A 13,062-nucleotide genomic window follows, 5' to 3' on the forward strand; every position below is an offset into this window, starting at 1 on the left:
GTGGTTAATAGCATGACAGAATTTGGGGAAAATGAGCTCTGATGAAGCTGAAAATTTGTTTGACAAATATTTGGCTGTGCTGCAGCATGAGAGGCAACACAAAATGCACACAGGTTTTTCTACCGAGCAGTGTTGAAATTTCTCTCCAAAGCAGTCCCCTGGTGTTATGTATGTGCTGCTGCTTGTGAGGTTGAGCATTGAACATTGATAACTTGAGGATAAAATTATTTCCCTTCAATATCAAAGCACAGAAAAACATTTATGTTAGAAAATACCTCTAAGATCGTTGAGTCCAACCATTAATGTAGCCCTGCCATGTTCACCACCATGTCCCCAAGTGCCACAACCTCACACCTTTTGAACACTTCCAGGGATGGTGATTCCACCCTTTCCCTGGGCAGCCTGTTCCAATGTGTGACCATTTCAGCAAAGGAATTTATATCCAGTCTAAACCTCCCCTGGTGTAACTTGAGGCCATTTCCTCTTCTCCTGTCACTTGTTACGACCAACGCCCACCTGGCCACAAGGTCCCTTCAGGGAGTTGTACAAAGTGAGATACTTTACATTCAGAGCTGAACGCTATAAGTGCTTTGACGTCAGTGCAGGGAAAAAAATAAGGTCCTGTGGAATGGGCAGGCCACTGCTTTCCCCTACTGTCCTTACAACCTGTTACAGGCTTGGTTCTGTTTCTTAAGGAGTTGATACAACTTATTTTATATTAGGCATATTTTATTTATTTATTTTGTTTTGTATTAGATATATTTGCTTATTACTACACCTGTCACAGATAAGAAGCTCTGCAAGTTGGAGGAACTGTGTTTTGCAGGTGCAAGAATTCAGGGGTGGCTTTGGATCTTGTTTTGCATTAGGATGGGAATTTCCATCTCAGAAATTACAGTTGTATTGTTAGAAGCATTGAACTTGGCATGAACACTGTTCTTTTGTTGTTGGTTTTGTTTCGGTTTCTTTTAAGTGTATCAGACGTCTTTCTGCTTTGTTTAGACAAAATCACTCCTGTACAATTGCCTGGAAGCATTGTTTTTAGGTGGCTTTTTTTAAACGCCATTATCCAGGAAAAGAAAAATGCTGTAAAACCAATTAAGTTTTTTGCTATTCTCTTTGTAATTTTGGTACTGTATATCTAGCACACTGTGTTAAAACTTGGTCTGGCCTTTTGCCTCCATCACAAAAAGCAGGAAAGTGTTGCAGGAAAATCAAAATCACCTCTTCAGTATACCAGAAGCCTTCAGCTATTACATACACTTCTCATTATCCATGACCAGCTAAGATGCACATTTTTTCTTGGCAGCTTTCTTTTAAAGCTCAAATGGAGCCCCTCTCTTGGTATTTGCACTGTGAAGTGTTTAGAAATCAATTAATGGCCCTCTCCTAGGTTTTGCCAAAGTGGAAATAGAAATGGTGTGCCTTTTTTTTCCAGGTTCATGTCCCCAGTGGCTGGTGAGATGCCTGACCTACTGCCCTGGTGTTGCCGGGCTCCCTGGCAGCCAGGCCGGCTGGCATGGGCACTCCAGCTGTTTGCACAGCACAGCTCCTGCAGCACCTACTTGGGAATAGAGGGAGGGAAAACCTTGACCCCCTCCCATTAACAGCATTATATTTACCAAGAAATACGAACAGCAGAACCCTGGCAGAGTTTGCCCTGGCAGACCCTCCTCAGACGAGGCTTCTCCCTGGGAAAGGGGAGTGTGAGAGCTCCCGTGAGCCGCAGTGCAAAGCAGGCTTCTAAGGCAAAGATCCAGCCCCACCCTGCAGGCTTCCAATGCCTTGGCAACCTCTCCCTTTATCCCTGCAGGAGTAGCACCCTTACTTCTATAGGGCTAATCCTGGACAAAGAGCTGGTGCTGCTTTGATACACCCTTCTACAAAGTGCAGCACACAGGCAAGGGCTGGTTCCAACAGTAAAGTTGGAACTGGTTCCAACAGTAAAGAGCTTTCTGTTTCACTGAGCAACTGGTAGTGTTTCAGTTTGCCATTGTTAAGCACATTTGACCTTCCTGCTGCCGGAAAAAAGCATTTGTTATCTCAGTATCCTGTGGAGGAATACTTGGAAAAGGAGGTGGAGGAGAAAGGCAAGGTTTGATAGTGAAGAAGAAACTTCCAGAGGACGTTGTTTAGTTCTACAAAAGCACGCTGATAAAAAGCTGATGCTTAGAGACAGGAGTATTTGAAAACTTTTAAAGAAACTGCATTCAATTACAGCAGAGAGTGTCTTAGTGAAGATTTGGAATAGAATACCTTGAGAATGAAGAGAGGAGATGCACATATTTCTGCCAGCAGATATATAAAGAGGAATGCTTTAGCCTTTATCTCTTTTGCACTTTAAAAATTATTAATTCCTGTGTATTAATCATAAAATACTCATACAATTAACACCCTCGGTAGCCTTTACCTCTTCTGCACTTTCAAAAATATTTAATTTCCCTGTATTAATCATAAAATTTTCAGGAATTTAATATCCTCAGTATTACAGTCTGGAAGCTAAATCTTTTTGTTTTTCAGGCAATGAACCTAAAAATACATCTTACCTGTATAAGATGAAATTAGGATGAATTTGGAAAACTCCCACAGAAAACATGAAATGATTTTCAAGTCTTGGACATGAGGACAGTTTTGAAACTTTAATTTATACTCTATTTAGCGACACCTTTTTCCTCTTCTCATTTTAAGACAAACACTTGTGACAAGTGGTCATCAGACAAAGGACACCAGAAGGTTCAAAGGCACTGCAAAATGCGAGCTCTTCCCAAATCTGAGCTACTTAAAAGCCACTTCACTATGTTAAAAAACTTTTGCCACCACCTCACTAAAGTAACACTACTAGTACTGAGAAACTGATCCATACTAGTTACTTTACAAGATTTTTTAATTACTAGTAAATGGCTAATAAACAAAGTTCAACTTTAAGTTGGATGCATCAAATTCTCCCTCTACAAAATGCAGCTATGTCACACAACTCATCAGAAGCTTATTGTTCTTCATTATTAAACTGCTTTTCTTCAACTTAATACTTTCTCCACCCCAGAAATATAAATCATATTTAAGAACAACTTCTGTGTAAGGGCCATTTAGTTAGCCTGCACTTGCTATTTTTACTGTTTCTAGGCATCCCCCTAGAAACAAATTTTTTCCTGTAAGACTACAAATAAAACCGGTAGGCGTAAATCAAAACAAGCAGAACTAGAATATAAAAAAATGTCAACAGTTTGCATAATGAATTTGTAGCCCAGGGTCAACCACTGCTCACATACACTTGGCAACAGCTCTGGGCTGCTCTATTTTTGTTTTCAGTCCTTAGCCTGTGTTCAAATCACTCTTGACAAACAAGCTCAGCTCACTCTGTGCAGGCAACTTTGCAGAAGCCTGTCCTTTTCACATGGAAAGCACCTGCTGCAGCAATCACAGCAAGAGCAGAAAATCTTAAATACTTCTCTCTTGACTCCTTATTGTGCACCTCACACACTCAGAGTCCTGACTGCTCCTAGACATCCCAGGAGAAAAACAGTTTTTGCAACTCTTCCATACAGCAAGCTCCAACTCAAACTGAAAATTACCTTTGTAATAAACCAGACCATCAAACATATACAGCCAGATTTTATTTACATCCAAAAATCATTTTGCATTTTTACCCGTGCTGTCATTAAGAGACATCTGCTTCATATAAAATCTTGGGTTCACAGTCTCCAGATTTTGACAGAAGTTTGCTGCTACTCCACAGGACCAGCAAAGCAGCTTCATTTCTTGGAGTTTCTATGCAGGTTGAAGTTATTCCCAGATAACCATAACTTCCATTGTAGAATTATCTCAACTGCATGATTTCAGAAACAAGAATGTTTCTACCAGCTTTTATAAATAAACAGTATAAACCAGCTATATTTATATTAAAATCGTCTTCCTTCTTACAATACTTACACTTCAGTTAGACTAAAATATCAGTATAGTGATTTCAACTATCTGTTCTCTGAAGGCTCTTCTACCTTTTTTAAGTCTTTTTGTTTCCACAGATTTCCAAGCATAATCCCTATGAAGAGCAGAATTCCTACAGTACGATTTGAAGCAAATTTTTTCCAGCAGTCTTCAGGCTTGTCTATGTCCAAAGTGTAAATCTGCAAAAGCACAGTATAACATTAGAGGATTATTATTCTACAGACTCATAAATATCTGACACATCACAAAATGATCAGCAACTTCAAAAAAATTATTCTTAAGTTCTAAAGTCTACCCTTACCTCCACAAGAAACAGGAATACTCTGTGCTTAAAATTTCTTTTTGGATAACTGGCATCTGTATTTGACAGATTTTTTTCAACATACAGCAGGAAAGTCAAGGATCTCATATGAACATGACTCCCAGACCATCTCAATGGAAGATGATATAAACAGCTCAGTTACTGTGTCTGGTTTGATGTTTAAAAGTGCAAAAATATCTGGGCATATAAAAAAGTCTCCTTGAGATTTTCCTCAGTAGGTTGCCACCTCATTCTTCCATGCAACTTTAAATAAAAACGAGTCCCCCACAACATGCACTTCTCCATCTCTACTGCAAGGTGTTGTTCCATGTTTCAGTAGAGACAAGGCACTGGAGAGCCAGCAGTGAACCAGTGTAATTGGAAAGTACATGGAAGTGCCAGGCCGTGTCTTGCCACACAGGGCTGGTTTCAATCCAGTTGCTCTTAACCAAGTTCATGCAATTTCCTTCCAAACAAGAACCAGGACACCTGCAACAGCAGCCAGAAGCAAGGCTTGGCTTACCCAGCATGGCAGCTCTCTCCCATGAGTCACAACTAAAAGTGAAAAAAAACCCAAAAACCAAACACCAAAAAAACCCCCACGACGTATAGCAAGAGCAAATTTACTGAAAAATATTCCCAAATCCAAAATTTGGTGCAAAAGTCTTGAGAATGATAACAAGAGGAAATATTGAGCAGAATGAGTCAAAGGATTAACAGAAAAGGAGCCCCTAAAACCTCAAACCTTGCACTTCAGCCTTTGAAAAAGGCAAAACAAGATGTATTTGCCTGAGAGAAGTGAAACCTACCCCAGGAAATCTGCTTCATTTGTTGTTGTAGAGAGAAATCAGGGCTGGGTCCTGGTCAAATAATCAAAAACACTCTTCACAAGCTTCTAAAATATTATGTGATCCACACCCTTAAGAACCTGTCAGCTCCTCAGACACTGGGAACTTGAAACACTGAACTGACAAATTAAACTCAACAGCAGCCAAGCTATTCTTTCGGAAACACAAGGAAAGTAAAAGATGTTATTTTTCTATTGGTGCACTTCTTGAGAGGGATATAATTTGAGACCAATTTGACATCATCACCACCCAAATTACTCTGCCTCAGGCAAAAATTCAGTGAATCAAGGAAATCTTGAAAATCCTGGTCCTCAAGCATCTTACTCAGCTTCCTAAACTCAGTTAAGAATGTAATCAGAAACATAAAACAAGAAGGTAAGCATGAAAATATTTAAGCAGGACTAATATTAAAATAATTCCTCAGAAAGAAGCTATTCTGTGGTACACAGAACAGTTCTGTTCTTGTGACTTTGGCAGTCCACACAACAGTGAATTCTCCATCACTTACACTCTTAGTCTGCATCCTCACTTATAAAGATCCTTAAAAGTGGTTTCCATTCGAGCCAAAACTACAGCGTGAAGGCTCTCTGACAATTCAAACTGTAAATGATCGTGCAGTGGACATAGTATTCCTTCCCTCATGCATTTCCAAGCACAGTCACTACAGAAACAGTGGCTGAATGCCAGACTACATCACCAGAAGAACTCTCTTACTCAGAGATATGTTTAATATCCATTACCTGCATAACCTCCACCCATTAAAATGCCACATATGACCAACATGCTTTATAAAAAGTTCCACATTACCACAGATTTAACTGCTCAGACTTGGTTTTACTACTTGCAATACACGAACCTCTGCCATCGCTTACCTATCAAGACCAGCAATTAATTTTTGAATAGATTGACTTGTCACTTATTACAAGACTGTGTAACACAGGTGTTAGAGTTCAGAAAGAACAAGGTAACGAGATCCTATCTGCATCCTTTACTGACAAAGCTAATTTCTTTCTGTTATTCATAAAAATTTCTAAATGAATGCACCTACAAGACCGAACAGATTATTCTCTGCTATAAAGAGAACTCTTTAGAACTGACAATTAACATAAAATTATAATATTAACATCTGCTATTATGTGCGCCAGAGACTGCAGGAGCTGACTCAGAACAGTCAACACCACAGTATTTTGCAGCACACTGAGGTGGATCTAGGAGCAGCTGCTGCTGGCGGTGAGGAGAAAACCTTTTCCTGGAGATCACAGCTTAACGTGCGGTACTTCTGTTGGTTATGAACAGACTGAACTCAGTGCTCCACTGTTTGTGGTCAGGACTGAAGGTGTCCTCAACCAAAAGGTCTGCAAAAGGTACTTAAGAAGACCAAGCTTGTTGTCAGAAGACTTAAGTTCTCTTTACAGGAACTGTTTTTCATGGGTAGCTCATGAATTCATGGAGGTTGAAAAGCCCTCTGACTTCTTAGTAACAACTTCCACATGGAAAAAGTATAAATAAATCCATCAAACCTGGTGTGCCAGGTGAGCCCCTACGGCAGCCACAGCTGAGTAATAGGGGAAGGTCTGGTTGCAATTCATCCCTGCCATGCACAAACTCAGGAGCATGGCCAGGCTGAAGCCACTGAGCCACTGCTTCGTGTCCTCCTTGAACTGCAACGCCGTCGACTTCACGCCGATCATGATGTCGTCCCTCTTATCCTGGAATGAAAGGATGATTTACTGTATGAAAATCCATAATCCAGTGCCACTTCATAAGGAAAATAAAAAGGAGGGACTTGCTTAAATTTCCAATGTTTCTTACTAGGAACCCAATTTAAGGGCAGTTGTAGGTCCCCACATCAAAATTTAAACTACAAGGTTGGTGTTAGAGCTGCTTTAGCAGCCAAGAGTTAATACCAATGTCAAAGTTATTTACACAGAGCAAAAGCATAAGAGCACAAAGGGCATTGTACTTCCATCTTTCCACCTGGTTCGTAAAACCTTGGCAAACAGCAATAAAACATTGAAGGGCTGGCACTTCTTTGGTGTTGCTTCAGCTCAGCTGAGGGTGGAGAACAGCAAGTTCTGCTGTTTGACAACAAATTTGTAAACGAAACACACAAACTTGTGTGTTTAAACACAGGTATCTGGAATGTCTCACTGTGACCCTACCTGATGTGCATAAATGGTGTCGTACACCAGTGTCCACATGACTCCAGCAAAATACAAGGGCAAGCACACAGACCACTCACACGACCCTCTGATGGCAGACCAGCCAAGAAGGGCTCCCCAATTAAATGTAAGTCCTAAAAGCATTAAGAGAATAAAAAAAAAAGAAGTTACGAGAATGCCAGGAGCAATTAAATATGATTCATTTGAGAGTGTATCATATCAGCAGCTTTTTGTATAATACCAACATCTCTATTTTTCTACCACTTATTTTCAGGCAGGTAATAAATACAAATATTTTGACATTAAATACTCTGGACATGCAAGGAAAAATACATATGCCACACATTTTTCCCTAATTTGAATTTGACTTCATTAGTGTAGGGAAACATTTGCAAAGAACAATTCCAGAACACTCAAACAACAGGTCTGAATGTAAAATGCTCAGATGTCAGTGTAGCAAAAGATGTCAGCCTAACTGGCTGCAAAACAGTACACAGCAGCCAGCTACGGTACTTCAAGGCTGAAAACGACAATTTTGGTAAAAAAACCACCCTGAAGACAGCTGGAATGTGAGAGCCAATACATACAGGTAAGTTTTAGTAGCTCAACCTAAACCACAAGCACCATAAGTATCTGTTCAGGAGTTATTTTAGAAGCTGAAGACTGAAATTCCGTACAGACAAATCTGTATTTCAGAAGGGTTTTGAATAACCATAAAACTATAGTGCATTCTCAAATGACAAGTATTTATTTTCTCGCTCCTCTTCTTCCTCCTATAATTTAATCAAAACAAGGAACTGATTTCTAACCAAAACCACATATCAACTCCGATGCCCGTTATAAATAAAGAAGCTTGTGGCACAACAGAGCTTTGTCTGTAAGGTATTTCTATTTTGATGTAAAGTTATAAAAAGCCAGATTGCTAAAGCTCAAGTACTAATTTGTAAAACACCCCAAAACTACAGCTGAAATTAAAAAAAAAAAGAGAAAAAATATTTCCATCTCACCCAAAACTAGCTGTGGCCAATAGGTTATTCTCTTCATCAGAGGATAGGTGATCACAAGGGATAAAGAGGCTGCTCCCAGAATGATACTGTAAAAAGGACCAGGAGGATTATTGTTTGCCAGGCTACAGATCAGTAAATGTAGTGCAGCACTGCAAGAGCTGTACACAGTACTGACCTAATTATTTTCCTTTCAATTACAATTCCATGACTAATAACCTTCTCCCTCTGAACCCAGCACCTCTTCCACTCAAAATCTCTGTGCTTAATTCAGGACTCAGAACCAGACTTTAGAAACCAAAAGATAACTCATACATCACCTGTAGTGATTCAGACACAGAAGCACACAGAGCGCCAGGCTGAGCTGTCCTCCCAGAAAAACCAAGGACTGGAAAGTGGAGATATCTCCAGCTGCCAGGGGTCTGTTTGCTGTCCTTGCAACCTAAAACATGGAAATAATATTACAGGTACATGTGTAACTGATGGGCAATTTACAGTGTTTGCTTCCTATTTTCTGAAGAGAAATGAAAGGGCCCTAATTCTGTTGTTTACTTTTTTTTCTCTCTAATGGCATTTTCAGAATCCAGTTCCATTGATGTGGAGTTAATAGCTGTGAAAACACAATTAATTCAAACTCAGCTGGGATACAGTGGAGTTCAGAAACTCTGTCTGGAACAAGAAATCATACAAGGTGAACTGAAGAAAGAAACAAGTATCAGAAAAAAGTTAAAATAAATGAATGGCGAGTTACTTGCCAAAGGTGACCAATGCCAAAAAACCCCCAAATGATTGAATTTCACCTTAACATGAGGAAGAACTTCTCTACATTCTCTACACTGAGGGTGGCAGAGCACTGGAACAGGCTGCCCATGGAGGTTGTGGACTCTCCCTCTCTGCAGACATTCCAAACCCCACCTGGATGTGTTCCTGTGTCACCGCTCCAGGTGACCCTGCCTTGGCAGGGGTTTGGACTGGGTGATCTCCAGAGGTGCCTTTCAACCCTAACAATTCCATGAAATTGTGTATGTTGATGAAATGGGTGTCAAGTCAATTCAAAAAGGTTCAAGAGCCAACTTTTTACAGAATTTTATGTACATATAAAGTATCTTGTCTATGCTTGAATAATGTGAATTTAAATAAACTCTTTTAGCTTGTTCTCCCCCCTGCCATCAGGTTAAATACTGCTTCTGGAGTTTAAACATGCACTTAACATACCTGTGACCAATTCCACTGCACAGTGCAACCAAAGCTGGGATGTTTCACTTAAAGAAAACGTGTCCCAAATAATCAATAACACAAAATCTAAACCACAACCCGCCATCACCTACACCAGCCAAAATCCTGCTGCTGGCCTGGTCTCTATGGTGCTTGTGTTGAAGGCAGCCTTTTAAGGTACCCCAGAAAAAGCTGCGAAGGCAATTTCTAAAACTTTCCATCTGACCACATCACATAATGCATACATTTAATCACTATATTGAAATTCTCTCTTACCTATCACACCCCCACATCAAATCTGTTTAGCATGTGTAATTGTTAACACCTTCCAAACCCTAAACCATCCAAAGCTGCCATAAACCCCATCCTGGTTCCCTGCCTTCCCAACAGCACAAATACAAGTGCCATACTAAGAACTTCACACACCAGATCGGCTCATTATTCTGTGTCTTGCAGGGTCAAAACCCAAACCTCAAAACCACAGGAGCAATACAGGAACAAAAAACCAGGAGGAGCAAACAGTGACACAGCACCAGGATGTTCCCCTCCAAACCTGCACCTGTGTGCATTTCAAAGTTTGACAGTGGCCACTGCCTTTTGCTTATTTCCCTCTTCTCAACAAATGGGGGATGATAAAGGAAAAATACAACATAATAGATGGGGATTAGCTCAGGGTTGGGCATGATACTATGAACAGCCAAAATTAACAACACAAGGAAACACTGCTCTTAAAATTAAGAATAAAAAAAAAGTCACTCTTGGTTAGATTGTGGCTAGCAAGTGTAGCAAAAAAAGCATTACTTGACTTGTTCTGTCATGCAAAACAAGGTTGAGAAATAAACTTTTTCAAGAACTGCCTACAGATGACAACAGCATGTATTTTATCTTACACAGAGGTGAGTATTCTAGAAGACTTCCTACAGTCCTGGACAGAGAAATGTTATATGAAACAAAATACTTTCTACTAGTTGTGGAGAAAATGAAGACAAATTAATTATGTGCATCTCAGACAGAAACATGGAGGAATTCCTGAACCTGGTGCCTGCACTCAGCAAGGAATCACTGGTGATGTTCATGTACTTCAGTGCCTTCATGATCCTTGGTGCCTGGCTGAGAAAAAACAGCATCTGTTAAGTGGAGTCTCCCTCCCTGGAGATATTCCAAACCCACTTGGATGCGTTCCTGTGTAACCTGCTCTAGGTGAGTTGGCCTTGGGAAGGGGGTTGAATTATATCATCTCCCAAGGTCCCTTCCAGCCTTAAAAATTCTGTTGATTCTGTGACGATGGAAACGAGTGGGCACGTGTTTGCTTCACTGAATCACTGAAGGGCTTGGGTTGGAAGGGGACCTTAAAGGTCACCTCGTTCCAACCCTCATGCTCAGGGCAGGGACACTTTTCACTAGACCAGGTTACTCACAGCCCCATCCAACTTGGCTTCGAACACTTCCAGGGATGGGCCACCTAAAACTTCTCCGGGCAACCTGTTCCAATGCCTCCCCATCCTCGGAGTGAAGAACTCCTTCCTAATGTCTAACATAAACCTACTCTTTCGGTTTGAAGCCACTCCCCCTTGTCCTTGTCCCTGCACGCTCGGGCAGGCAGCCTTGCCCCGGCGTTCTCTACCTGTCTGTCATAGTCGCGGTCCCACATGTCATTGATGGTGCAGCCGGCCCCTCGCATGAGCACGGCTCCCACGCCGAACAGGGACAGCATGCGCCAGTCCGGGAGGCAGCCGGGCGCGGCCGCCAGCCCGATGCTCCACGTACACGGCAGGTACAGCAGCCACGTCCCTGCGGGGAGACAAAACCCGCGGGCGGGCTCAGCGGGGAGCGGGAGGCCACGGGGGGCGCGGGGCCCCGGCCCTCCCGGCCGCGCTCACCGGCGGGCTGGTGCAGCCGCATGAGCCGCAGGTAGGGCTGCAGCGGGGCCGGCGCGGCGCGCACCAGCTCGGCCGCCGAGAAGCTGCGCGGCCCCAGGGGCACGGCGGGGGGGCGGAACAGCAGCGGCGGGGCGACGGCGACGACGGCGAGGGGCGGGCGGGCGGCGCGGAGCCCGGGGGTGCCCCGCAGGCCGGGGGTGCCTCGGCACAGCCGCGCCAGCAGCGCCGCCGCCATCTTAGCGCCGCCCCGCTGCCGGCCGGCCGGGGTCAGGCGGCGCTGCGCATGCGCCGCGCCTTCAGGCGCCGGGGCTGATGCGGGCCGGGGTGTGGGGCCCGGGTGTCCTCGGTGAAATTCTCGTCTCCAAAACTTAATGTGATCCTTGTGCTAACATACGCGTCATCTCCAAGACCTTTCCTCCCTGTAGGTAATTAAAAAAAAAATAGATTTCTCATGTGGCCTTGGTATCTCTTCTCCCCGGTCACTCAGTTCTCCCACCACTTGTGAGAGGGACTGAAATGCTGAGGGTTAATGTCTGCAACAATCAGCGAATTGCAAAAGCAACATCGGGCACTTGGCTGAGGCCGGGTTTGCACTCCCCGAGCCTGTGGGGAGGAGGAGAGGGCTTGGGATGTGTGTTGGGAAACCTCAGACCTGCATAAGAACAGTCCAGGTGGCCACAACAAACCCGCCTTCGCTTAGCAACTTGGGCGTTCCCACCTAAACCAGACCGTGTATTAACCCGTTGAACTTCGTGTTTCAGCCTTCCCCTACCCCTGGTGGATCAAGACTGCGATCAGCACACGTGAAAATTCAATGCATCAATCAAGTCTTGATGCTGGGTCCACAGGTAGTGGTATCTGTGCAGAAAAATTCACAGGCCCTGAGGTTTCTGTCCAAAAAGGAGACAGAGAAGTCCTCTAACTTTATTCGAGTAAAGGGAGAGGCCATGGGGCATTCCCCTGGCATCTCTCAAATTATTGGAGGACATAGCTTCCTTTTAATCCTATTTTCCCGGCTGCATGACCCTCTTCCTTTCCCCATTGACTGAGGTACTTGAAAGATACAGGCTGCCCAAATCACTTAATAGGTATCCCCTTCTAATATGCTCAACACCTCCCCCCTCTTCTTTCTTTTCGTCTCTAAGTCCAGGAATTTAACATGACCTTGGATGAGCAAGTCTGTGTCAATTAGTAACATTCCTCTGAAATTGATGGTTACTCCCGTTGCTTCTTTCACCTATCAGTATCTCGCTTTTCCTACAGGCAGACTCACAGTTTGTTTGTAAAGACACATTCCTTTCGTATCTTTCCACTACCTTGTCCTTTCTCTTTCTTTTCCTTATATATTTTCTTAAATGATATCTTTATACTTTTCTATTGTTGTATTTCTACAGATAATAACCAAAACAGCTGCAATACCTCCTTTCCACCGTTCTAAACTAAACCTGCTGTATATGATCATCGGTCATTCAAGTGTCACTTCACTCTTATTCACCCCAAGAGACCCATTAACAAGAACCTCAGTTACCTCACCTTCAGGGTCGTAACACCAACTTATGAGTTATTGCACAAACCAGAGAGCAGAGGATAGAGCCATAAAACCTTTGCTTTGCATGCCATGGTTTCGGTGTCAAAATGTCCCCAGATCTGCTGCTGAAAGATTCCTTGGGGAGTTCATTGTCCCTGTGGAGTATAAATTTTTTTGGC

The 13,062-nt window shown here is 42.8% G+C and overlaps 1 protein-coding gene across 2 annotated transcripts; it reads right to left on the reverse strand.

The window, feature by feature from the left end:
- Positions 1–3,599: 3,599 nt before the first annotated feature.
- COQ2 (coenzyme Q2, polyprenyltransferase) lies at positions 3,600–11,590 on the reverse strand. 2 transcript variants are annotated; one of them, XM_066186476.1, is made up of 8 exons: positions 11,356–11,590; positions 11,100–11,266; positions 8,581–8,702; positions 8,264–8,349; positions 7,257–7,390; positions 6,615–6,803; positions 3,931–4,124; positions 3,600–3,826 (listed from the first exon to the last, which is right to left on the reverse strand). In XM_066186476.1, exons 1-7 carry the CDS (start codon positions 11,588–11,590, stop codon positions 3,969–3,971), a joined length of 1,089 nt encoding a protein of 362 aa, XP_066042573.1. In that variant the 3' UTR covers positions 3,600–3,826; positions 3,931–3,968. The 2 variants fall into 2 exon arrangements, with proteins under 2 accessions (XP_066042573.1, XP_066042572.1); XM_066186475.1 differs by having other exon boundaries at positions 3,600–4,124.
- Positions 11,591–13,062: the final 1,472 nt, after the last annotated feature.

The sequence above is a fragment of the Chamaea fasciata genome, unplaced genomic scaffold (genome assembly GCF_029207755.1).
Source record: "Chamaea fasciata isolate MVZ Bird 193981 ecotype frontalis unplaced genomic scaffold, bChaFas1.0.hap1 SCAF_6, whole genome shotgun sequence".
Taxonomy (NCBI): domain Eukaryota; kingdom Metazoa; phylum Chordata; class Aves; order Passeriformes; family Sylviidae; genus Chamaea; species Chamaea fasciata.